Below are 27,505 nucleotides of genomic sequence, written 5' to 3'. Positions count from 1 at the left end.
CACTTTTTGTCTTCAGTCACCGTGACCTCGCACGCTGTACGAGAAACGTCGGAAAAAATTAAAATTATGTTAAATAATTATGAGTAATAATACATAGCTTCAATGCGATAAAAAATAATTAGTAGTTGCTACTACTAGTGGCTGATATTTGTTCTTTATAAGAAATTTATATTTTATTTTATATCTACATAATTATAATAATACATTAAAACAATAATAATAGTGATTATACAACGAAATTAATATAGTTTATATTACTACCACTAACACTTTTCTCAATACTACATATTGAAGGATATGTCTATGCCAACGCAACGGCGGTATCTACATGATATCTGATCTATGTCAAAGAAAGTATAGACAGTAGACTCCCCTCGGATGTTCTAATTGTTTTATCGCGGGAGGCGCGTCTTACAATAATCGCACGATTTGTGCGCGTTTCACGATATCATGAGCGACCAGAGATATAATGATGGATTTAGTGTCCCCGTTTGAAGTTAAAGTTTTCTTAAAATCTGCCTATGCAAACTGCGTCTTCAAAAAATATTTCAATTTACATAATTCCATATTAAGATGGTTACAGGTAAAATCGTCTTTCGACACTCAGTTAACAAGGCATCCGCATTTTATATACGTGTAGTCAACTGTTTATTGTTCCCCGTAGATATGAACCACGGAATAGTATCTGGTCACCCACAATACAGGGTTGTCCAGTGTGGGGACTGGCATATTATTTTGTCATTACTAAATAAATCCACCTATGGCAAATTTACCCCGCGCGAAAGCCTATTCTTAAGACTGAGAGAAAAAAACGAAACAAATTATATATTGTAACAAGGTTATAAATAAATAAATAAATAAATAAAAATTTACTTTTACTGAAAATAAACATTACATTCTAAATACACAATACAATAATATTTACTGTGGTGTTTTAATTAAACTTACAAATTTCAATGTGTCATGTCTTAACTTTGTCTTAATGTCCTATAACCCCCCAAGAGGTTCCCCACAGTGAGTCTTTATCACCCATTAACGCCTTTTAAATAAAATGCACCTACACCACGAAATTTCCTGTTAATTCATAATCATTTATATCAAAGTCAAAAAGTCAAAAATCATTTATTCATATAAGTAACATAATGTACACTTATGAACGTCAAAAAACAGAAATTTACATTAAATGAATCTAATTTTACATTTATCGACGGAATAAATAAATCTAAATCATACCATATCTATTAGTATACTTAAATTTAGAAAACATTTCAGCTGACAATGAAAACGACTAGATATTTCTATAGGACTATTGCTTAGCTGTGTTCCTTACAAAATCGAATAATCTTTATTTCTTCTCTCACATAATGATTATAACTAAGATGTTTGAAAGTGTTTGTGAGACTGGTCTCTGTAATAGGAGCCCTGAGTGACAGATAGCCAGACTCTCCACTACCGGACCGGAACACGTACAATAGATCATTGTCATAATATACAATAGAAGAAAAAAAGTAAACGCTAAAAGAAAAACATTGCAGAGTTGTAAAATTAAATTTGGAGTGTGTGTGATGAGCTTGTTTGTGTCTCTATGTGTATGTGTGTGCGTGTGTATATGTGTGGGTGATCGGGTGTACAGAGTAACAGTTAATAAATCTTCTGTTTCATCATAACTCAACGTCTTCAGCCAAGTAGTAACCGTTTTTTTACATGATCAAGAAGGGCATTCAAAAACATTAATGCCACCCAAAAATGTTTTATTTCGATCACTCGTTGCTTAAATTGCATTTGTAAAATTCGTAACTTGCATTATAATATTACATAATATAAATGCAATAATTTTCCTATTGTCTTAGTTATTGAAGGATGTTCGGAGATGTAAAACGTTTTACGGTAGTTATTTTAATAAATAAATAGAATAAAAAAAGCCCGCAATACGATATTTGTTAAATAATGTGTGTATAAATCTCATTAGTTGGAAAAGGAAAGGAGAAATGTAAGTTATTGTTTATCGATTTGCATAATTTTATTAGTGTTTAACTAACCCGGGTTAATTCTTTCCGTGTTACAATCTAATAATATCGTTGTTACTTCAGTTAAACTTATTTTAGGATTTCATTATGGTTATGTAGAGGGAGAGTAAAACTTGCTGAGTTTCTTGCCCGTTCTTCTCAGAACAAGGCCTCCTGGTAGTTTTGCGAACGGATGGCGTAGTTTTGCTCTTGTAAACGTTTTTGACATTCATAAGCATGCCCTAAGACGCATCTAAATTGAATAAATGAATTTTGATTTGATGAAAGATTACATAACAATTAAACTTTTCTTGCAAACACAGAAATGTTTATTGCGAAAGAAAGGATGCCAGTTTTATATATGCAAGATCCGGGCCTGGTTATGCATTTTCGCATTAACCGGTAGCGGAATTCATAAACAGAAACTATTTCGTCGAAAATGATGCGTAGTTTTTGTCGACAGATGGCACCACATGCTGTTTACATACATCAAATTAATTATAGTTATTCAATAAACTATCCGATACTTTATTACTTATTCTGCTGTTCAAAACGAAGGAGAATCCACCAAAAAAGAGATGACAGTCCAGCCGATCTTGAGTTATATGTATTGTAACGAAAGAGACTTTGTTTTATTTATGTCTTATTTTCAGAGCAGTGGTAACCTTTTGCGGTTCCGAACTGAAAATTTAATAGATTCTAAATGCGTATTTCCTCTTTCTTAATGGAATAAATCGTAAGGAAGCAAGTACGTATGCTTCAAAATTACTTGTTGGATACAAACACCGATCGCATTTTATAGAAAAATTATCATAGAAATAGATGCAATCTAAGGCCTTGAGAAATGGCCTTAACAGCGACACCGGTTATTGCATGAATTAACAAGAAATATTATAATGTTTAACATTAAGTCCCGAAGCTACACAACGGGATGTCTGTTTGAATTATTATTATGTAAGACTTTCCTTAAAACCAAGCAATCTCGAAGCGTATTTCAGGAATCAAACCGGTATAACTTAACCGGTATACCGGAACTTCCAAGGGAAACTAATGAGACATAATTTAACTATATATAGTCAGTTTTATTTATTTAAAGTTAACTTTACTGACCAGATATTTTTATTCATTTGTTTTATTTGTGCCTCAGATAAAATGGCGCCAAATACTACAGAGGAAAGATGTCTTCGGCCCACAGAAGGTGATTTCGAAAAGCTAATAGCACCACAGGCTGCACCTCGGAAGTATCAAATAGTATACAGGAATATAATCACCTTTGGATACGGTCATTTAGCAGCATTGTATGGCCTATATCTGGGCCTTACTCAAGCAATGTGGAAGACTTTATTTTTTAGTAAGTAAAATCCTATACATCGGTTACGTAAAGTTACCTTTCTTATAATCTACAACTATAACTAATACTTTGGCAGATACAAACGCGAATTTATAGATATAGTTTTCAAAGAAATATTTTTGTTCATATATAAATACTTTTAAACGTTAATCAAAAAAATCTTAGTAGAATGTATGAAGTCGTTAATTTTTCAATCGCCCAAAAAACAGGCAGGATTAAAAATTTACTGAAATATTAAAACAACATCTTTTTAAAATTCCACACATGCAATTTGTATGCATGCGCCTAATGTTTGCATATGGTCTCGTTGTAGAAATCCAGTTTATTCAATCCACATTATTTACAGATTACATACTATTCGTGCTGGCGGCTGTTGGAGTGACAGCGGGGGCGCATCGGCTGTGGACGCACAGAGCATACAAGGCAAAAATGCCCCTACAGATTATCCTAATGTTCATGAACAGTCTGGCATTCCAGAACACAGCCATCGACTGGATACGAGATCACCGGATGCACCATAGGTGGGTTGCTTATCTGTAGTATTTTCTATAAAAAAGTGCGTGCGAACAAGCTACCGAAGTTTCACTTCTGACATGTGTACTTAATAATATTCTATAAAAAAAGTGCACATGTCAGAAGAAAAACTTCTTTGTAAATTATTTTTTACGAAGGTAGCCCCAATAGATGATCATGTACCAGTATATGATACCATGTATTTGTATATCCATATTCACTGTTTACACACTGTACACGTGCTAATGCTATATATATAATAACTAGTTGACCCGGCGAACTTTGTTCCGCCTTAATGGCAATAAATAAGCAGTTTGGGTTTTTTTATTGGAAAAAATACAAAAAAATTAAATACCTACATTAATCATTCATTATTATTTCTGTATTTTAGTACATAGGTTGCTCTTCACTTAAGTACCTTGTGATACACATTTTTTCATTTTTTGTTTTATTATCAGGCGCAAAAACAAACAACGCTGATGGTCTTCCGACCCGTGAACATGCCACGTATAATTGACCATGGGAAAAACATGAATGTTCTAGATTTAAACCACAAACTTTTAAGGATTGGCCTTGTAATTTGTTGATGGTCATGGCAAATGCAAGACGTATCGGAAATTGAAGTCTTTTAAATTCAAACGGCATATCTGTTGGGATCATCGGGATCCTCGGAATAAGAACTTCCTCACCTTTGAATTTTCCTATCATTATCGTAGCGTAAATTACATTGTTCTTCAATTTTCTAACCACCAAACGCATACCATTATGTAGTTCAGGTCATCTACATCTTTATTCTTTTTCTTCTTTTTTATCAGTAAGCAATGTAACTCTCATGTTTGTTGTCAGCTGCAGTTTCGTCACATAGCGCCATAGATTTGACGATTTGAGGCAAGCGTTTATTTCGTCGACAGCCGTAGATCTTGGAATTACTGGCAGTATTTGGCGGAAATCGCCAGACAGTAAAATCATTGCTCCTCCAAAACATCTCGATTCATTGCGTAAATCTTTTAATGTTCGGTTAAGTGCTTCCAATGCACGTTTATGCGCCATTGTGCATTCGTCCCAGATGATGATTTTCGATGCCGCTAAAACTTTGGCCATTGCTGAGTGTTTTGCAATATTACACGTTGGTTCTCCAATAGTTTGAAGATTTAACAGTAATTTTAATTCTGAATGAGCCGTACGGCATCCTTCTAACAATGTGGCTGCTATTTCAGAAGAAGCAACTGCAACCGCTATGTTGGATCTCGCCCGAACAGTTGCTAAAACTAATGACATGAGGAATGTCTTGCCAGTTCCACCAAGGGCATCTAGGAAATATAAACCACCATTTTCATCATCGTTTGCCTTCATTAAAGTATCATAAACTTCCTTTACTCGATTAAATGCGTCATTCGACAACAACAACAAATAGAAACATTCATCATTCTTTGGATGAACTGTATACATACGACCATACCGAGTTTTATAGTTCTCTTCACTGTTTATACGAATGGGCAATAGCACTATCATTATAATTAAATTGTAAATTGTAAAAATAATTAAACGTATTTATTTAATAGAAATATTTTGAATATTGATTTCTTACAAATATCAAATTGTCATATATACGTCATTACATAGCTGTCATTATACGTCAATTACATAGCTATCATTTGCGTTTTATTATTCCAAGTCTGATTCTTATTTGTTATACCACTTTTTATAGTGACTGACGTTTCATGTCAAGTCCCACGGGAACGCTGTCGAACGGGATAAAAAGTATCCTATGTCCGTCTCCTGGCTCTAAGCTACCTCCATACCAATTTTCACTCAAATCTGTTCTTTCGTTCTTGAGTTATAAGTGGTGTAACTAACACGACTTTCTTTTATATATATAGATAAATAATTAAACATTCGTTCGTTTACTGCACAAGTCGTTATGCGCTGGAATTTCTATCTAAAGTTTAATATGTAACTAAACGAATGCATAAACATCACAACTTCACTTCTGACTTGATTTACCTATTTTAATTTTTTTTTTAGAAAAACTAAATTAGGCTTGAAGCAGAGGCTACTCCGTATTTACCGATTGCAATACGTAAATTCAAGTTACAACAGATTATAAACTACATTAGACCACAGTAACGATCTTGCTTTTCAAATAGTTTAATATGTTTTATTTATATTTGTAGTAGTACATTGAAGTATTTTCAAACCAATTCATATCCGGGTATCCAGAAAACAGCGTACCAATTCCTAAAAAGCCGGCAACGCTCTCGCTAGTCCTCTTGCATAGAGCGTTCATGGAGGTATCACTTGACATCAGATGAACTGATGAACCAATAAATGCTAAAACACTGATTTATATTTATTAAGGAATAGCGATTACTTTGTTGCGTCAATCTCATTGTCTGTTGGTACATAAGGAAAAAATCACTAATATAATTATAGAATAATTAACTGGGTGCTTGTTAATTTCCTTAACTCGTACAGATAACTTTATTTGTATATAACTTTATTTTATGTAAAGATAACTTTTAATCCGAATTCGAATTATCTTAGGCCCACTGTAACTTACGACGCCCTCTGTTTTATATTTTACTTACAATAATATTGCTTATAATCGCGATAAAATTCACTATTATAAATGTATGATGACTTCATCAACACAATTATCACGCAACTTTAGCGCATGCCAAGACTGACTGTTGACAAGAACCTAGTTTTAAGAGGAAAATCAATTGCACCAATGCTCTTAAATCTTAATAGTTAACTAGCTGACCCGGCAAACGTTGTTTTGCCATGTTTTTGTGCCAAAAAAGTTTATAATTAACAAAAAAAACATAAGCGATGATTGTAGAGGGGTGAAAATTTAGGGTTGCATGTATTTTTGTATGGTGTATCGTAAAAAAATAAAAACGAAAAATGTTGTCTAAAAAATAAATAAAAAAATTAAGGGGTGGACCACCCTTAACATACGCAAACAAAATTTCATGAGAGCCGTTTCGGAGGAGTTCGGTTACTTACCCCGTGACACAAGAATTTTATATATACGATAAAGACGTCCTAATTTACGTACGTACATATGTCCGCCATAGAGAATAGGGAGGTATGTGGCAAGAGTGCCACGTGGACAGGCTGTAAAAGTAAATACACGAAATTTTCCACGTGATTGTACAGACTTCAAACACTTAGTCATCATGGCAAGGCCAGAAGAAGCATCTGCAATATCCATACTATATTTTAAGAGACAATAAAATGCTAACTATCGTGCACACGCAACACTGGAAAGTGGGCTATAATTAACAGTATAATTATTATGAATTAATTAATTGATTTTACTGATTTGTGTATAATAATAGAAACAAATAATATTATTACATTGAAACATAATTAAAAGTACTACTTACTTTTATTTATGCTGCAATTTCTGAGTAAGCTATATTATGTTTATATGTTTGCTATTGAAGAAATATTTTGCTCATTATCACTTGGGATGCTCGTGAAATTATATTATCAATGTTATATGATATGCAACTGAACAATTATATTATTAAATTAATTGGGTTTATTTATTTATTTATTCACACTTCGTTGCTAGAAAGAAACACAAATAACACAATATATATAAATTACAAGGGATGCAACGGGCGGCCTTATCACTAACAAGGGATCTCTTCCAGGCAACCCTAGTAAGAAAAGAAAACAATAAATAAAAAAAATGATGAGTGCAAGAAGTGCATAACCAGAAGTTATATAAAAAACAAAATATATTTATATCAATCTATAGAACCTTAATCTAGAGAAAATAAAAAAAAACAATATTAATAACTAACTAAAACTAAAAAGCTAATCTTACAGATTCAAGAATAGCAAATAGAAGCATCTGCAATATCCATACTATATTTTTATGAGACAATAAAATGTTAACTATCGTGCACACGCAACGCTGGAAAGAGGGCTATAATTAACAATATAATTACTTATTTACTGATTTGTATATAATAATAGACACTAATAATATTATTACATTGAAACATAATTAAATGTACTATTATTCCATTTATTTATGTTGCAATTACTGGGTAAGCTAATACGTTTGATATGTTTATATGATTCCTATTGAAGAAATATTTAACTCATTATCACTAGGCGTGCTCATGTAAATTATACTATCAATGCTATATATTATGCAACTGAACAATAATATTATTGCATTAATTGGTTTATTTTTAATAATTTTTATCAAACTTTGTTTCATAGTTATAGCAAATATTCGCTGAGCCATAGACCTCATTATTCCAATGAGTTGCCGACCTATAAGTACAGCTATAAGTTCTGTTACAAATGGTAATTAATTTTTTCAATGAAGTAATGTTATATTATTCAAATTTATTCCTACATATTTACTAAAGTCTCAGCAAAAAATAAAAACATATTCAATACGGCCACCTTTGGGATTTTTTTCTTTAGGCCTTTAATCTGTTTCGCCACGAATGAATGGATTGACGCACCGTTTCCAAGGAAAATTCCGCCACTTCTTGCTCCAAACATTTTTTTAATAGATTCAATGTCGGCGTGTCATTGAGAGCAGTCGATGCCCTTTAAAATTGACCGTAATTTGAAGACTATAGGGTTGAGGTTTAGGCTACATGATGGCTGGTCTTCAGCGCATAGTTCGTGCCTTGTGATCAGGTGCAGAATACTGCTAGAAAGTCCTCGGTATATTTTTTAAGTGTATTGCTGAGAGGTTTCACAATTAGAGCCAAAGTATGTAAGCGTTTGTTAGAGACAGAAGCTTGATCATTGCTTTGACTCGGCTCTTGCCTATTGCAACAACACAAATTATCAAGAAACAGATTCAGATATATGGTATTCAGACCTTATGAGATTGTAGAGCCAATGTCTTTTGTTTAATAGTTATAAATGACAATTATATAATTGATATATTTGTTTCAGATATAGCGACACAGACGCAGATCCTCATAATGCTACTCGTGGTTTTTTCTACTCCCACGTAGGCTGGCTGCTTGTAAAGAAGCATGAAGAGGTAAAAAAGCGTGGCAAGTTTATTGATATGAGTGACATCTATGCAAATCCTGTACTGATGTTTCAAAAGAAGTAAGTTTTTAATAATTATGTAATTATTATAACTATGTTAATACGATTTTTTTAGGTATTAAGTAAATAACTTAAGACTTTAATCTTCAGTTAATTGTTCATAATATTCTATGAAATAAAAAGTAATAAAGAAAAACATAATAATAAAACTGAAATGAATAATAAACATATAAAAGTATTTATCTTTATTTTCATTTTACGTCATACTTATTGTACAAGTTGTTACTGGACTGCGATATGTATGTTTAAAATTTATATGAATCTCAAATGTATGTATGAGCTAGCTGCACTAACTAAATATATGAGAAGGTGATATATAAGAACCTAACGAAGAGACGGGGTCCTACGGGCAGGGTCAAAGGTCGGACGTGGCAGAATTAATTCAAAGCTATCGAGCAGGATCTCCAAGATAATTGGCTTGCAGTAGCTTTCGCCACTTTGAGACGAAGAAATGAATAGAACAGAGTAATGTTCGAATCTAATTTATTATTTAAAACTATATCTTAAATACTACTTACATATATTCACACATACATAATTTTATTCTAGTAAGCTATTGATGTGTAACCCATCTAATGCTACTAACATTCAGAACAACCATGAGCCGTGTCAGCAGTTGGTTATAATCAAAAGAAAACTGAACACTTATCATAACATAGATATTTCAGTTGAATAGCGATGAACCACCACGCAATGCACTAAATGCACGACCATTTTAAATGTAATCATAATTAAAATATTTTTCAGGTACGCCATACCATTTATTGGTTCTGTCTGCTTTTTGCTCCCAACTTTAGTACCGGTCTACTATTGGGGTGAGAGCTTGAATATCGCCTGGCACATATGCCTCTTCAGATATATCTTCAATCTGAACACAACCTTCCTAGTTAACAGCGCAGCTCATCTCTGGGGATACAAACCTTATGAGAAAGGTATAAAACCCGTCCAGAACAAAATAGTCACCTTCATGGTCTTCGGAGAAGGGTTTCATAACTACCACCACGTATACCCTTGGGACTATCGCACAGCCGAGCTTGGGAACAACCGAATGAATTTTACAACGTTATTTATAGACCTCTTCGCGAAGATAGGATGGGCGTATGATTTGAAGTCTGTGCCTGAAGGGATGATAGAAGCACGAGCGAGAAGAACTGGTGACGGTAGTGATTTGTGGGGGAAAATTAGGGCAGTTTAAAAATAATTTAGTTCTCCATTCGGAATACTCTAGACGCGTTTATTGATATAATCCAGGGTATATATTATAATTAATACTATAAACGCTGTTGTGATGTAGAATTCTTATTTATGAATAACAATGTTAATATATAAATATATATGTATAGTATCTATAATGGTTGTTTTATTTCCTTGAATGCATTGTTTACTATAAGTTTTAATGAAAATCTTAGGTAAATTTTTATTTTCACTTTTAAATAAAAATTTTAAATAAAAATAAAAACCCGCGATAAAATTTATGCCTTAGCTTAAAGGCATAAATTTTATCGCGGGCTTTGAGCGCGGCGACTGAAACAAGAATTTCCGTAACGAAAAACCCTAACACACGAAATATACATACGGCCAATACGCGGTAGAGCAGGACAGAACACATAACCACATCTCTCTGACGAGATCGCATTAATTTGAGTGGTAGATTGAATTAATATCAAATAAAAAAATACTGCATAAATAAAAAATAAAGTAAACTTATCTTATCTATCATAGCAGTGGAGCCGTTCTGGTTTCGCTATTGTTGCAGTGTTTGACTTTATTATCTTTCTATCTTAATGCATCTGCTGTAGCATTAATTTCTATTCAAATTCCATGTTCTGTTCCTACACTACTTATTTAATTCCAACGCTGTTTGTCAAATGTTGTATTTTCGATACAACCAAGTGTTATGTTGTCTTGAGGTGTGTGACGAATCTGTATGTAAAAAATATCAATGCCTTTATTCTTCACTAATTTTCTCGTCCTGTGTCGCAGCAGTGGGTCCGCGACGCAGGACCTTCAATTGCGATTCCATCGGCACGGGTTCTTTCTGTCTGCTCTCTTTGCTTGTCAGCTATTTGTGTTCGTTTTGTACTCGATTTTATTCTTCGATGACGATGAACTGTTGGATTATGCTTTCCTTCGTCGACCCGCAGTAGCAATGTTTCGATGCGGCGAGTCACTTTGGTAGGCTTTGAAATCAACTACCGATGAAAATCTATCTCCGCTTCCTATCTGGCTTCTCAAAAGACGCTATAAGCGAACGATGGCTCAATCTGAACCAGGACCGTAGTCGCAGAACGGAATATGACTTATGACTATCGTCCGTCAGGAATGGCTGCGTATGTATATATTTAATAAGTTTAAGTAGAAAATTATTAACTTAAACTAAGGTCTAAAACTTCACGCTGGTTATGGGATTTGCCGATCCTTCCGCTGTCTGCAACATTAAAGATCCTTGCTACAGTAATCAGTATTTTGTTCGCAACGCAAATATAAAATTATATTTTAGTTACAGAACCTTCTATCGAATATATTAATTAATATTTGTATTTGTGTTTGTTTGTTCGGACGTTACTTAATTTTTTCTAGTGGAAAATGGCCTTTCAACGATTTGATCATTTCCTTAACTAATTAAAAATTTTTTTTTCAGTTATATATACTACACGGAAAGATTTTCGAATAGGCTTAGTTACTCAATGATACTCTTCTGCTATCCATGGCTTTTGCTTTATTAAAATTAACCATTTTCCATCGTTTGACAGAAATTTAAAATTGTTTTAAGAGAATAGCTGGTTGTTCCGAATAATTAAAGGTATGTATGTTTTAAAATTTTCTCAGTTAGGGAAGGTTTTTTATTAAGTAGTCTTGTGATATTTAGAACAATAAATGATATCAATATCATATACTAATTGCCATATACAATACCGGAAGAGTGATCGGTATGTCTATTGATCGTGAATGTTCCAAAAAAATTCAAAACATCATTGACTTTATTCCGACTTTGATTTTGTTCTCTTTGGAGTAGACTCTTTTGCCTTTGGGATCAAGTACCAAGCTCTAATTAAAAACTTCAGATTGCGCCTGATAAACATTGCTGGTGAACCCAGAGATGATACTTTCCTCGCTTAAATGAAATAAAATATTCAAGAAAAAATATCTAAAAAACTTTACCGATTTAATTTTTAAAATATATTCAAAGAATAAAGTCATTTATATTAATTTAATTCATGAATCATCATTTGCTTCATGATGCATCTATGGATACTGCCATCACTTCCAATACAAAACCATAACACAATTTTTTTCACAGTTACAAAATGGCGCCAAATGCAAAAGAGCAAAGATGTCTAGAGCCCACAGAAGATGATTTCGAAAAGCTAATACCACCACAGGCTGCACCTCGGAAGTATCAAATAGTATACAGGAATATAATCACCTTTGGGTACGGTCATATTGCTGCATTGTATGGCCTATATCTGGGCCTTACTCAAGCAATGTGGAAGACTTTATTTTTTAGTAAGTAAAAGCCTTGTTGCTATTTTAATATCGGTTACGTAAACCTTTAAAACTTCAACTATAGCTTTAACAGATATTGACGTGAATTTATCGATGTATTTTTTAAATTATCGTTATTGTAAGTTAAAAATATCAATCGCAAATCAAGCGTAGAACTCGGGAAACGCATTAAAAAAATATTTTTTCAGTCGTCTACAAAAAAGGCATATTTAAAGAAAAACACTTTTTTAACGGATTATAGATATGTATTATTATATTTAAACTTATAATTATTTGTACATAATTTTAAATTTAAACCGACGTTTCGCGTGCTTTACAGCGTGCGTGGTCACGGTGACTGAAGACAAAGGTGTTAAATGTCAAAAAGTATTACAGCTGCAGAAAATGTTGTGTTATCTGTATTTATTTCCCCGGAGTTGGTATCGACTAAAAGATGTAGGGTTTTTGCAGAACAAAAAAATCGTATTAACATAGTTATAATAATTACATAATTATTAAAAACTTACTTCTTTTGAAACATCAGTACAGGATTTGCATAGATGTCGCTCATATCAATAAACTTTCGTGCTTTACAGCGTGCGTGGTCACGGTGACTGAAGACAAAGGTGTTAAATGTCAAAAAGTATTACAGCTGCAGAAAATGTTGTGTTATCTGTATTTATTTCCCCGGAGTTGGTATCGACTAAAAGATGTAGATGTAGGGTGTTCTGCAAAAACCCTACATCTTTTAGTCGTCACCGTGACCACGCACGCTGTAAAGCACGCGAAACGTCGGTTTAAATTTAAAATTATGTACAAATAATTATAAGTTTAAATATAATAATACATATCTATAATCCGTTAAAAAAGTGTTTTTCTTTAAATGTGTAAAAGTTATGTAAATAAAAGACAATACTAAGGCATATTTATTAAATTTACCGAAAGAATAAAACTCTATATTTTTCACGAGACAGTCTTGGCCTAGTGGCTTCAGCGGGCGACACATCCCTGAGGTCGTAGGTTCGATCCCCGGCCGTTCACCAATAGACTTTCGTTCTATGTGCGCATTTAACACTTGCTTGTACGGTGAAAAACATCGTGAAGAAACAGATGTAGAAGAACGGGCAAGAAACTACACATTTTCTTTTCTGAACAGGTTTACAATATTTGCATACATTAGTTTAATAATTATATGTAAAGACGATGTACTCCCAGATAATGAAAAAAATAAAATAGAAAAAGAAATCTAACGAGTTAGCGCCACTGATTTAATTCATTACATTTTAAATTTTCCATACTGACAATTAAATGCGTGCGACTAATGTATGCATATGTTCTGGTAAAAATCCCATACTATTCATAGATTACATACTATTCGTGCTGGCGACTGTTGGAGTGACAGCGGGGGCGCATCGGCTGTGGACGCACAGAGCATACAAGGCAAAAATGCCCCTACAGATTATCCTAATGCTCATGAACACTCTGGCATTCCAGAACACAGCCATCGACTGGATACGAGATCATCGGATGCACCATAGGTGGGTTACTTATCTGTAGTCTTTTCTATTAAAAAATGAGGACATGTGTACTTGTACTAAGTAGTCAGAAGTGACAATTCTTTTTAAATTTATTTATTAGCAGGTATATAGGTACTAGACCTGGTACATGATCATCTATCTTTTATTTAGTAACAATTAATTAATTTATTTCATTTAAACACACATAATAATGTGTGTATGTTTGAAATAAATAAATAAATATACATAAAATAAATTAATTAATTATTACTAACTAAAAGATAGATGATCATGTACCAGTATATGATCACTCCATATTTATTATCTATATAATATTATCATTTATAGTAAGATATATAAATCTATATTTACTGTTAGCACACATTAAATAAATGACAAGACGTAATGCTAGAGAATTTATACTTCGTTAGGACAGAATTAATACATCAACCGACACCGCGTATTTTTTCTCAATCTCTCTTTCTCACACTCCGTTCCGAAAAAACTTTCGTTAAAAAAAGTTTCACGTATTTATATTTGATTTACCTATTTAAATTTTTCATAGAAATATTAAAAAAAGGCTTAAAGCAGTGTCCACTCCATATGTTCATGACGTTTTACCGATTGCAATTTGGAATTTAAAGTTACTACAGATAATAAACTAGATTAGACCACAAATACAAACTTGCTTTTGAAAATATAATTTTTATTTATTATTTATAGATTTGTAGTAGTACATTTCAACTAAGGGTACTTCAAGAAAAAAAGTACCAGTTATTTAGTATATAAATATATCCAATAAACACTAAAACGCTGTTTTATATTCATTAAGAAATAACGTTTTCGCATCGCATTGTCTGTTGGTACATAAGGAAAAATCACAAATTTAAAATGTGGAATGAACTGGGTGCTTTGTAATTCTTTAACTCGTAAGTAACTCGACTTAATCATCATGGCAAGGCCAGAGGAAGCATCTGCAATATCCATATTATACTTTTATGAGACAGTGAAATGCTAACTATCGAGCAGACGCAACGCTGAAAAGTGGACTATAATTAACAGTTTAATTATTATGAATAAATTCATTGATTTTACTGATTTGTATATAATAATAGATACTAATAATATTATTACATTGAAACATAATTAAATGTATTATTACATTCATTTATGTTGCAATTTCTGAGTAAGCTATATGTTTATATATGTTTGCTATTGAAGAAATATTTTACTCATTATCACTTGGGATGCTCGTGTAAATTATATTATCAATGTTATATGATATGCAACTGAACAATTATATTATTAAATTAATTGCCTTTATTAAGAAACAATCATCAAACTTTCTTTGTTTTTTTTATAGTATATAAAGCAAATGTTCGCTGAGTCATAGACCTCATTATTCCAATGCGTTGCTGACCTATAAGTACAGCTATAAGTTCAGTTACATATGAAAATGTTTTTTCTTAAATGAAGTAATGTTATATTATTCAAATTTATTCTTACATATTTACTAAAGTCTCAGCAAAAACATAAAAATATATTATATTCAAAATGGCCATCTTTGGGCTTTTTTATTCAGACCTTTAAGCTGTTTCGTTACGAATCAATGGATTGACGCACCGTTTCCAAGGAAAATTCCGCCAATTCTTGCTCCAACATTTTTTTAATAGATTCAATGTCGGCATGTCATTGAGAGCAGTCGATGCCCTTTAAAATTGACCGTAATTTGAAGACTATAGGGTTGAGGTTTAGGCTACATGATGGCTGGTCTTCAGCGCATAGTTCGTGCCTTGTGATCAGGTGCAGAATACTGCTAGAAAGTCCTCGGTTTTTTTTAAGTGTGAGAGGTTTCACAATTAGAGCCAAAGTATGTCATGATACAGTTTCTTGATATACTTTAGCCCTAATTGTGAATGTACAAATGTACCTGACCCTTTGACTAGCTTCTTTAGAACTGGGAGCGTACACTTTATCATTTTTCTTACTGTAGTGTTCTTTAATCACGAACTTTTTTCATAGGTAGTTTTACAAATAATATAGGTACGTGTTCAAAATTCAAAATAATGAAAGAGATGAAAAAAGGAAAGTTTTTCTGTAACAATATGTATGGCCAGACAAGTTATAATCTAATGTAAATGTTTAGTATATGTATAGTGTTTAATATATGCATAAATTATTATAAAAGCAGTGTTGACCTACTGGCTTTTGCTTGCAGCTCTCTTCCCTGAAGGCTGTAGATGGAAATCCGAACTGTGTACTATTGGTGCTGGAATTTCTGTCTATGTGTGCTTTTAATATGAGGTCACCGAAACGTCTCAAACCTAAAGAATAGTCAGCGTTTGTTAGAGACAGAAGCTTGATCATTGCTTTGACTCGGCTAGCCTATTGCAACAACAAGCAAATGATCAAGAAACAGATTTAGATATATGGTATTCAGACCTTATGAGATTGTAAAGCCAATGTTTTTTTTTAATAGTTATAAATGACAATTATATAATTGATATATTTGTTTCAGATATAGCGACACAGACGCAGATCCTCATAATGCTACTCGTGGGTTTTTCTACTCCCACGTAGGCTGGCTGCTTGTAAAGAAGCATGAAGAGGTAAAGAAGCGTGGCAAGTTTATTGATATGAGCGACATCTATGCAAATCCTGTACTGATGTTTCAAAAGAAGTAAGTTTTTTAATAATTATGTAATTATTTTAACTATGTTAATACGATTTTTTTTGGGTATTAAGTAAATAACTTAAGACTTTAATCTTCAGTTAATTGTTCATAATATTCTATGAAATAAAAAGTAATAAAGAAAAACATAATAATAAAACTCAAATGAATAATAAACATATAAAAGTTATCTTTAATTTAATTTTACGTCATACTTATTGTACAAGTTAATAGTGGACTGCGATATGTGTGTTTAAAATTTATATGAATGTCAAATGTATGTATGAGCTAGCTGCACTAACTAAATATATGAGAGGGTGATATATAAGAACCTGACAAAGAGACAGGGTCCTACGGGTAGGATCAAAGTTCCGAGTTGGCAGAATTTTTTCAAAGCTACTTACACATATTCACACATACATAATGTTATTCTAGTAAGCTATTGATGTATAGCCCATCTAATACTACTAACATTCAGAACAACCATGAGCCGTGTCAGCAGTTGGTTATTACCAAAGAAAACTGAACACTTATCACAACATAGATATTTCAGTTGAATAGCGATGAAGCACCACGCAATGCACTAAATGCACGACCATTTTAAATGTAATCATAATTAAAATATTTTTCAGGTACGCCATACCATTTATTGGTTCTGTCTGCTTTTTGCTCCCAACTTTAGTACCGGTCTACTATTGGGGTGAGAGCTTGAATATCGCCTGGCACATATGCCTCTTCAGATATATCTTCAATCTGAACACAACCTTTCTAGTTAACAGCGCAGCTCATCTCTGGGGATACAAACCTTATGAGAAAGGTATAAAACCCGTCCAGAACAAAGTAGTCACCTTCATGGTCTTCGGAGAAGGGTTCCATAACTACCATATACCCTTGGGACTACCGCACAGCCGAGCTTGGGAACAACCGAATGAATTTTACAACGTTATTTATAGACCTCTTCGCGAAGATAGGATGGGCGTATGATTTGAAGTCTGTGCCTGAAGGGATAATAGAAGCACGAGCGAGAAGAACTGGTGACGGTAGTGATTTGTGGGGGAAAATTAAGGCAGTTTAAAAATAATTTAGTTCTCCATTCGGAATACTCTAGACGCGTTTATTGATATAATCCAGGGTATATATTATAATTAATACTATAAACGCTGTTGTGATGTAAAATTCTTATTTATGAATAACAATGTTAATATTTAAATATATATGTATAGTATCTATAATGGTTGTTTTATTTCCTTGAATGCATTGTTTACTATAAGTTTTAATGAAAATCTTAGGTAAATTTTTATTTTCACTTTTTTAAGCTAAGGCATAAATTTTATCGCGGGCTTTGAGCGCGGCGACTGAAACAAGAATTTCCGTAACGAAAAACCCTAACACAGTACGACGAAATATACATACGGCCAATACGCGGTAGAGCAGGACAGAACACATAACCACATCTCTCTGACGAGATCGCATTAATTTGAGTGGTAGATTGAATTAATATCAAATAAAAAAATACTGCATAAATAAAAAATAAAGTAAACTTATCTTATCTATCATAGTAATGGAGCCGTTCTGGTTTCGCTATTGTTGCAGTGTTTGACTTTATTTTCTTTCTATCTTAATGCATCTGCTGTAGCATTAATTTCTATTCAAATTCCATGTTCTGTTCCTACACTACTTATTTAATTCCAACGTTGTTTGTCAAATGTTGTTTTTTCGATACAACCAAGTGTTATGTTGTCTTGAGGTCTGTGACGAATCTGTAGGAAAAACAATATCAATGCCTTTATTCTTCACTAATTTTCTCGTCCTGTGTCGCAGCAGTGGGTCCGCGACGCAGGACCTTCAATTGCGATTCCATCGGCACGGGTTCTTTCTGTCTGCTCTCTTTGCTTGTCAGCTATTTGTGTTCGTTTTGTACTCGATTTTATTCTTCGATGACGATGAACTGTTGGATTATGCTTTCCTTCGTCGACCCGCAGTAGCAATGTTTCGATGCGGCGAGTCACTTTGTGTAGGCTTTGAAATCAACTCGTAGCGTGTACTACCGATGAAAATCTATCTCTGCTTCCTATCTGGCTTCTCAAAAGACGCTATAAGCGAACGATGGCTCAATCTGAACCAGGACCGTAGTCGTAGAACGGAATATGACTTATGACTATCGTCCGTCAGGAATGGCTGCGTATGTATATATTTAATAAGTTTAAGTAGAAAATTATTAACTTAAACTAAGGTCTAAAACTTCACGCTGGTTATGGGATTTGCCGATCCTTCCGCTGTCTGCAACATGAAAGATCCTTGCTACAGTAATCAGTATTTTGTTCGCAACGCAAATATAAAATTATATTTTAGTTACAGAACCTTCTATCGAATATATTAATTAATATTTGTATTTGTGTTTGTTTGTTCGGACGTTACTTAATTTTTTCTAGTGGAAAATGGCCTTTCAACGATTTGATCATTTCCTTAACTAATTAAAAAAATTTTTTTCAGTTATATATACCACACGGAAAGATTTTCGAATAGGCTTAGTTACTCAATGATACTCTTCTGCTATCCATGGCTTTTGCTTTATTAAAATTAACCATTTTCCATCGTTTGACAGAAATTTAAAATTGTTTTAAGAGAATAGCTGGTTGTTCCGAATAATTAAAGGTATGTATGTTTTAAAATTTTCTCAGTTAGGGAAGGTTTTTTATTAAGTAGTCTTGTGATATTTAGAACAATAAATGATATCAATATCATATACTAATTGCCATATACAATACCGGAAGAGTGATCGGTATGTCTATTGATCGTGAATGTTCCAAAAAAATTCAAAACATCATTGACTTTATTCCGACTTTGATTTTGTTCTCTTTGGAGTAGACTCTTTTGCCTTTGGGATCAAGTACCAAGCTCTAATTAAAAACTTCAGATTGCGCCTGATAAACATTGCTGGTGAACCCAGAGATGATACTTTCCTCGCTTAAATGAAATAAAATATTCAAGAAAAAATATCTTAAAAACTTTACTGATTTAATTTTTAAAATATATTCAAAGAATAAAGTCATTTATATTAATTTAATTCATGAATCATCATTTGCTTCATGATGCATCTATGGATACTGCCATCATTTCCAATACAAAACCATAACACAATTTTTATCACAGTTACAAAATGGCGCCAAATGCAACAGAGCAAAGATGTCTAGAGCCCACAGAAGATGATTTCGAAAAGCTAATACCACCACAGGCTGCACCTCGGAAGTATCAAATAGTATACAGGAATATAATCACCTTTGGGTACGGTCATATTGCAGCATTGTATGGCCTATATCTGGGCCTTATTCAAGCAATGTGGAAAACTTTATTTTTTAGTAAGTAAAAGCCTTTTGCTGTTTTAATATCGGTTACGTAAACCTTTAAAACTTCAACTATAGCTAAAACTTTGACAGATATTGACGTGAATTTATCGATGTATTTTTTAAATTATCGTTATTGTAAGTTAAAAATATCAATCGCAAATCAAGCGTAGAACTCGGGAAACGCATTAAAAAAATATTTTTTCAGTCGCCTACAAAAAAAGGCATATTTATTAAATTTACCGAAATAATAAAACTCTATATTTTTCACGAGACAGTCTTGGCCTAGTGGCTTCAGCGGGCGACACATCCCTGAGGTCGTAGGTTCGATCCCCGGCCGTTCACCAATAGACTTTCATTCTATGTGCGCATTTAACACTTGCTTGTACGGTGAAAAACATCGTGAAGAAACAGATGTAGAAGAACGGGCAAGAAACTACACATTTTCTTTTCTGAATAGGATTTACAATATTTGCATACATTAGTTTAATAATTATATGTAAAGACGATGTACTCCCAGATAATGAAAAAAATAAAATAGAAAAAGAAATCTAACGAGTTAGAGCCACTGATTTAATTCATTTAAATTTTAAATTTTCCATACTGACAATTAAATGCGTGCGACTAATGTATGCATATGTTCTGGTAAAAATCCCATACTATTCATAGATTACATACTATTCGTGCTGGCGACTGTTGGAGTGACAGCGGGGGCGCATCGGCTGTGGACGCACAGAGCATACAAGGCAAAAATGCCCCTACAGATTATCCTAATGCTCATGAACACTCTGGCATTCCAGAACACAGCCATCGACTGGATACGAGATCATCGGATGCACCATAGGTGGGTTACTTATCTGTAGTCTTTTCTATTAAAAAATGAGGACATGTGTACTTGTACTAAGTAGTCAGAAGTGACTATTCTTTTTAAATTTATTTATTAGCAGATATATAGGTACTAGAACTGGTACATGATCATCTTTCTTTTATTTAGTAAGAATTAATTAATTTATTTCATTTAAACACACATAACAATGTGTGTATGTTTGAAATAAATAAATAAATATACATAAAATTAATTAATTAATTATTACTAACTAAAAGATAGATGATCATGTACCAGTATATGATCACTCCATATTTATTATCTATCTAATATTATCATTTATAGTAAGATATATAAATCTATATTTACTGTTAGCACACATTAAATAAATGACAAGACGTTATGCGACAGAATTTATACTTCGTTAGGACAGAATTAATACATCAACCGACACCGCGTATTTTTTCTCAATCTCTCTTTCTCACACTCCGTTCCGAAAAAACTTTCGTTAAAAAAAGTTTCACGTATTTATATTTGATTTACCTATTTAAATTTTTCATAGAAATATTAAAAAAGGCTTGAAGCAGTGTCCACTCCGTATTTTCATGACATTTTACCGATTGCAATTTGGAATTTAAAGTTACTACAGATAATAAACTAGATTAGACCACAAATACAAACTAGCTTTTGAAAATATAATTTTTATTTATTATTTATAGATTTGTAGTAGTACATTTCAACTAAGGGTACTTCAAGAAAAAAAGTACCAGTTATTTAGTATATAAATATATCCAATAAACACTAAAACGCTGTTTTATATTCATTAAGAAATAACGTTTTCGCATCGCATTGTCTGTTGGTACATAAGGAAAAATCACAAATTTAAAATGTGGAATAAACTGGGTGCTTTGTAATTCTTTAACTCGTAAGTAACTCGACTTAATCATCATGGCAAGGCCAGAGGAAGCATCTGCAATATCCATATTATACTTTTATGAGACAGTGAAATGCTAACTATCGAGCAGACGCAACGCTGAAAAGTGGACTATAATTAACAGTTTAATTATTATGAATAAATTCATTGATTTTACTGATTTGTATATAATAATAGATACTAATAATATTATTACATTGAAACATAATTAAATGTATTATTACATTCATTTATGTTGCAATTTCTGAGTAAGCTATATGTTTATATGTTTGCTATTGAAGAAATATTTTGCTCATTATCACTTGGGATGCTCGTGAAATTATATTATTAAACTAATTGCCTTTATTAAGTAACAATCATCAAACTTTCTTTGTTTTTTTTATAGTATATAAAGCAAATGTTCGCTGAGTCATAGACCTCATTATTCCAATGCGTTGCTGACCTATAAGTACAGCTATAAGTTCAGTTACATATGAAAATGTTTTTTTTTAAATGAAGTAATGTTATATTATTCAAATTTATTCTTACATATTTACTAAAGTCTCAGCAAAAACATAAAAATATATTATATTCAAAATGGCCATCTTTGGGCTTTTTTTATTCAGACCTTTAAGCTGTTTCGTTACGAATCAATGGATTGACGCACCGTTTCCAAGGAAAATTCCGCCAATTCTTGCTCCAACATTTTTTTAATAGATTCAATGTCGGCGTGTCATTGAGAGCAGTCGATGCCCTTTAAAATTAACCGTAATTTGAAGACTATAAGGTTGAGGTATAGGCTACATGATGGCTGGTCTTCAGCGCATAGTTCGTGCCTTGTGATCAGGTGCAGAATACTGCTAGAAAGTCCTCGGTATTTTTTTAAGTGTGAGAGGTTTCACAATTAGAGCCAAAGTATGTCAAGATACAGTTTCTTGATATACTTTAGCCCTAATTGTGAATGTACAAATGTACCTGACCCTTTGACTAGCTTCTTTAGAACTGGGAGCGTACACTTTATCATTTTTCTTACTGTAGTGTTATTTAATCACGAACTTTTTTCATAGGTAGTTTTACAAATAATATAGGCACGTGTTCAAAATTCAAAATAATGAAAGAGATGAAAAAAGGAAAGTTTTTATGTAACAATATGTATGGCCAGACAAGTTATAATGTAATGTAATTTTGTGTGTTACTATGTAATTAATATATGCATAAAATATTATAAAAGCAGTGTTGACCTACTGGCTTTTGCTTGCAGCTCTCTTCCTTGAAGGCTGTAGATTGGAATCCGAGCTGTGCTCTATTGGTGCTGGAATTTCTGTGTATGTGCGCTTTTAATATGAGGTCACCGATACGTCTCAAACCTAAAGAATAGTCAACGTTTGTTAGAGACAGAAGCTTGATCATTGCTTTGGCTCGGCTCTTGCCTATTGCAACAACAAGCAAATGATCAAGAAACAGATTTAGATATATGGTATTCAGACCTTATGAGATTGTAAAGCCAATGTTTTTTTTTAATAGTTATAAATGACAATTATATAATTGATATATTTGTTTCAGATATAGCGACACAGACGCAGATCCTCATAATGCTACTCGTGGGTTTTTCTACTCCCACGTAGGCTGGCTGCTTGTAAAGAAGCATGAAGAGGTAAAGAAGCGTGGCAAGTTTATTGATATGAGCGACATCTATGCAAATCCTGTACTGATGTTTCAAAAGAAGTAAGTTTTTAATAATTATGTAATTATTATAACTATGTTAATACGATTTTTTTTGGGTATTAAGTAAATAACTTAAGACTTTAATCTTCAGTTAATTGTTCATAATATTCTATGAAATAAAAAGTAATAAAGAAAAACATAATAATAAAACTCAAATGAATAATAAACATATAAAAGTTATCTTTAATTTAATTTTACGTCATACTTATTGTACAAGTTAATAGTGGACTGCGATATGTGTGTTTAAAATTTATATGAATGTCAAATGTATGTATGAGCTAGCTGCACTAACTAAATATATGAGAGGGTGATATATAAGAACCTGACAAAGAGACAGGGTCCTACGGGTAGGATCAAAGTTCCGAGTTGGCAGAATTTTTTCAAAGCTACTTACACATATTCACACATACATAATGTTATTCTAGTAAGCTATTGATGTATAGCCCATCTAATACTACTAACACTCAGAACAACCATGAGCCGTGTCAGCAGTTGGTAATAATCAAAAGAAAACCGAACACTTATCATAACATAGATATTTCAGTTGAATAGCGATGAACCACCACGCAATGCACTAAATGCACGACCATTTTAAATGTAATCATAATTAAAATATTTCAGGTACGCCATACCATTTATTGGTTCTGTCTGCTTTTTGCTCCCAACTTTAGTACCGGTCTACTATTGGGGTGAGAGCTTGAATATCGCCTGGCACATATGCCTCTTCAGATATATCTTCAATCTGAACACAACCTTCCTAGTTAACAGCGCAGCTCATCTCTGGGGATACAAACCTTATGAGAAAGGTATAAAACCCGTCCAGAACAAAGTAGTCACCTTCATGGTCTTCGGAGAAGGGTTTCATAACTACCACCACGTATACCCTTGGGACTATCGCACAGCCGAGCTTGGGAACAACCCAATGAATTTTACAACGTTATTTATAGACCTCTTCGCGAAGATAGGATGGGCGTATGATTTGAAGTCTGTGCCTGAAGGGATGATAGAAGCACGAGCGAGAAGAACTGGTGACGGTAGTGATTTGTGGGGGAAAATTAAGGCAGTTTAAAAATAATTAAGGTCTCCAGTCGGAACTCTAAACGCGTTTATTAATGAAATCCTAGGTATAAAAATATAAACGCTGTCGTAATGTAGAATTGTTATTTAACGATGTAAATATATAGTGTGTATATAATTGTTGTTTCATTCTCTTGAAAGCATTTTTTATCCTAAATGTGAATAATATTTTAAGTCGTCCTGGAATACACTATTTTTTATTATATATATATATGAGTATATAAAAACAATAAAATAAAATAAAATGAAATGAAATTGAATTGAAATTGAGTTAAATTAAATTAAATAACTAAAATAAATAATAATTAATACTACATTATATAACTGGAGATAAGATGTTTAACCGTCTACATAAAATAATTATATATATTATATTTATAATTTTCGTTAGGGAGTTTAGCTAATTGCTAGTCGTAAACTCCAGAATTTCCCTAGTCGAGATAACATTCGCGCAATGTGAATCCGAACTTTATCTCATTAGCCAATTGTAACTTCCGTGACAATATCTCATATATTGATTTGCCCATAGTTTTGTATAGTATTCACCCTGTTTGATTTCTGAAGCGGGGATTTCTCAAGTTATATTTCTGTAATTTGAAATTTACAATGATTTGTCTGTCAAATGTATTATAGGGAAAAAAAGAAGAGAGAAAATAAAGAATACAGCGTTAAGGAATACCTAAAGTGGAAATGGGCAGGACACATGGCAGAAAAAAAAGTGGAGCAAAAAACTACTTAACTGGTGCCCAAGGTACAACAAACGCAAAACAGGGAGACAACTCAGAAGGTATAGACCACATTAAAGAAACAGCAGGTGGTACATGGCAGAGAGTGCAGAGAGGAATGGCAGGATTTAGAGGAGGCCTTTGCCAAAAAGTACATACAAATACACTAGAAGAGGATTAAAATGGAAATTTGTTTTAATGTAAATATAAAATGTATATGAATAAAGGCTATTGTTATTAATGCTTTGTCTACTTATAATTAGTTACATGCAGCTGTTTCAATTGTTTTGTTACAAAATTAAGCTCAATAACTTAATAATAGTTTTTGAACCATTTAAAAAAGCAGTTGTATGAGAATTATACGGTATTCAGGGGATTTAAATAATAGAGAATTTTTGTTTGACTTATATTATATACACGCATACAGCATCTATAATATGACATAATATAATGAAACAGATGATGTGTGAGATAACAGTCGAAGAGAGTGCCTACGTCTGGTTGTACTTTCGGGGCGTATTTCCAACGATTAAAAAAATTGCCACGCTTATAAAACTAAGAAAGCCTGAGTGAGCAAAACAGCCTTGGTTCATACAAGAATCCGACCGAGTTCTGTACTTTTAGTACTTTATTAGAAACAATAGGTTTCGGAGTGTTGAATTGTTATTTTCAATTCTAGCATAGATCAGCAACTCTCCAAAAATCTAAATCTAAATGCGGCACCACGTCAAGAGGGTAGTAGGGAGAGCGAAGGGTGTGTGCACTGCACCCCTATTCACCGGCAACATACGCTGAACAAACACGTGCGCCCTCACGCGGCACCGGCCTGATACTCCTACACAAAGGCGTTCAATCGGCAGAGACGGCGCACCATGCAAAACATCAGCCTAAGACGCGCAGTGGAGGCTTCGTGAAAAATACCACCATAGCGCAAGACTTGCGGATGGAGTTCTAGCCTAGAATAGAACGCTTGATTGCTAGCATACGCTGGTACAAATTTATAATTTAAAATAATAATGCAAAATAATAACGTGTTCTACATCCAATAGAGTAAATTTTAATGAAAATGAAAAATATATGTTCGATAAATAAATTTGATTAAATCGTATTTTTGTATTCTAAATAAATAATACCCTAAATATATCTTTGAGTCTGTCATCATTGCATTATATTTTCCTATTAGAAATGACTGTAGTATTTACTCAAAATTGTGTAGAAAAAGTCCAGGACATAAAATACTTAATACCATAACGGTTATGAAAGTAAAACTTCAGGTTTTCCAATAAAGAACAAAGTCGACTTGATCCGCAGTAATTAATTTAAAAAAATTGTGCATTAATCTTGGATCCCTTTCGGAGTGTTTCTTCCTGAAAAATTGCCAGATAAAACAGATTCGCTTAAAAAATAAAACTCTTATTTACGGCCAGCGATTTGTTACCAAAATTGCAGGTGTTTCTCAAAACAAATCTGTTACTTGTAGGCTTTGCAGTATAGAGCGCGTATTTTTCTCATAGGTTTAAATTAAGTGGATCTCTAGAGAGGGGTTTTCCACTACAATACCTGATAAATACGCTCTGGGATCTCTCTTTGCACCTTCAATATTCAGGGAAAGGATAGGACGAGGGGGGATCCTGTCCCTGGATTAAAATAAATGAAAAGGAAACCTGTGTCATGTGTATATAGAGATTAGCTATCTGCTGGCGGAAGAACGTTATTTTTATTGATAATATGATAATTATTAGAAAATATCAGTGGCGCTACAACCTCCTTTAAGGTCTTGGCCTCAGATTTCTGAATCTGTTTCATCAGGAGGAGCCTCCAGTGCCTGACACACGTCGACTTTTTGGGTCTAAGACATGTCGGTTTCCTCACGATGTTTTCCTTCACCGTTCGAGCAAATGTCAAATGCGCACATTGAGAAAAAGTCCAGTGGTGCACAGCCGGGGATCGAACCTACGACCTCAGGTATGAGAGTCGCACGCTGAAGCCACAAGGCCAACACTGATCAATTATTATATATAACAATAATTTGATCCTACATGTTTGGGATCGCCTTAAACTGCAACCACAGAAGGAAATAGTAAACGAACGTGTAAGGTACAATGTCGCGGAAATAAACTTATAAAATGCGCACGATTACCCTCATAGCTTAGCTGTCCTGTACAATCGCTGATAGTGAGATGATTTAGTCGCTTCAGATTTCTTTTTACTTTATACTTTTTATCTTTACGCGACATTTGGCGCCGTT

The 27,505-nt window shown here is 33.2% G+C and overlaps 3 protein-coding genes across 4 annotated transcripts; all 3 read left to right on the top strand.

Annotated features, from left to right (window-relative positions):
- The first annotated feature begins 1,865 nt into the window (after nucleotides 1-1,865).
- LOC110999987 (acyl-CoA Delta(11) desaturase-like) lies at nucleotides 1,866-10,275 on the top strand. 2 transcript variants are annotated; one of them, XM_045630574.1, is made up of 6 exons: nucleotides 1,866-1,990; nucleotides 2,660-2,754; nucleotides 3,154-3,357; nucleotides 3,704-3,878; nucleotides 8,812-8,973; nucleotides 9,721-10,275. In XM_045630574.1, exons 3-6 carry the CDS (start codon nucleotides 3,159-3,161, stop codon nucleotides 10,166-10,168), a joined length of 984 nt encoding a protein of 327 aa, XP_045486530.1. In that variant the 5' UTR covers nucleotides 1,866-1,990; nucleotides 2,660-2,754; nucleotides 3,154-3,158; the 3' UTR covers nucleotides 10,169-10,275. The 2 variants fall into 2 exon arrangements, with proteins under 2 accessions (XP_045486530.1, XP_045486531.1); XM_045630575.1 differs by lacking the exon at nucleotides 2,660-2,754.
- A 3,579-nt stretch (nucleotides 10,276-13,854) lies between these two features.
- Nucleotides 13,855-17,804, top strand: LOC123689607 (acyl-CoA Delta(11) desaturase-like). The gene is given in 4 exon segments (XM_045630577.1): nucleotides 13,855-13,997; nucleotides 16,495-16,656; nucleotides 17,280-17,528; nucleotides 17,530-17,804. Coding segments are annotated over 4 exon segments (696 nt in total). The 5' UTR covers nucleotides 13,855-13,905; the 3' UTR covers nucleotides 17,723-17,804.
- A 2,003-nt stretch (nucleotides 17,805-19,807) lies between these two features.
- On the top strand, nucleotides 19,808-24,573 carry LOC123689588 (acyl-CoA Delta(11) desaturase-like). Its single transcript, XM_045630471.1, has 4 exons — nucleotides 19,808-20,006; nucleotides 20,661-20,835; nucleotides 23,294-23,455; nucleotides 24,077-24,573. The coding sequence occupies exons 1-4, from the start codon at nucleotides 19,808-19,810 to the stop codon at nucleotides 24,522-24,524; spliced, it is 984 nt and encodes a 327-aa protein (XP_045486427.1). The 3' UTR covers nucleotides 24,525-24,573.
- Nucleotides 24,574-27,505: the final 2,932 nt, after the last annotated feature.

Source organism: Pieris rapae, chromosome 12 (genome assembly GCF_905147795.1).
Source record: "Pieris rapae chromosome 12, ilPieRapa1.1, whole genome shotgun sequence".
Classification (NCBI taxonomy): domain Eukaryota; kingdom Metazoa; phylum Arthropoda; class Insecta; order Lepidoptera; family Pieridae; genus Pieris; species Pieris rapae.
This window is presented reverse-complemented; position numbering and strand designations above follow the sequence as displayed.

What these genes read in the sequence shown, in the direction of transcription:
- LOC123689588 (XM_045630471.1), top strand. Translation starts at nt 19,808, where the DNA reads ATGGCGCCAAATGCAACAGAGCAAAGATGTCTAGAGCCCACAGAAGAT. An exon ending in GTGGAAAACTTTATTTTTTA is followed by an intron (nt 20,007 to 20,660) that starts GTAAGTAAAAGC and finishes TACTATTCATAG; the next exon opens with ATTACATACTATTCGTGCTG. An exon ending in GATCATCGGATGCACCATAG is followed by an intron (nt 20,836 to 23,293) that starts GTGGGTTACTTA and finishes TATTTGTTTCAG; the next exon opens with ATATAGCGACACAGACGCAG.
- LOC110999987 (XM_045630575.1), top strand. Translation starts at nt 3,159, where the DNA reads ATGGCGCCAAATACTACAGAGGAAAGATGTCTTCGGCCCACAGAAGGT. An exon ending in GATCACCGGATGCACCATAG is followed by an intron (nt 3,879 to 8,811) that starts GTGGGTTGCTTA and finishes TATTTGTTTCAG; the next exon opens with ATATAGCGACACAGACGCAG. An exon ending in GTACTGATGTTTCAAAAGAA is followed by an intron (nt 8,974 to 9,720) that starts GTAAGTTTTTAA and finishes AATATTTTTCAG; the next exon opens with GTACGCCATACCATTTATTG.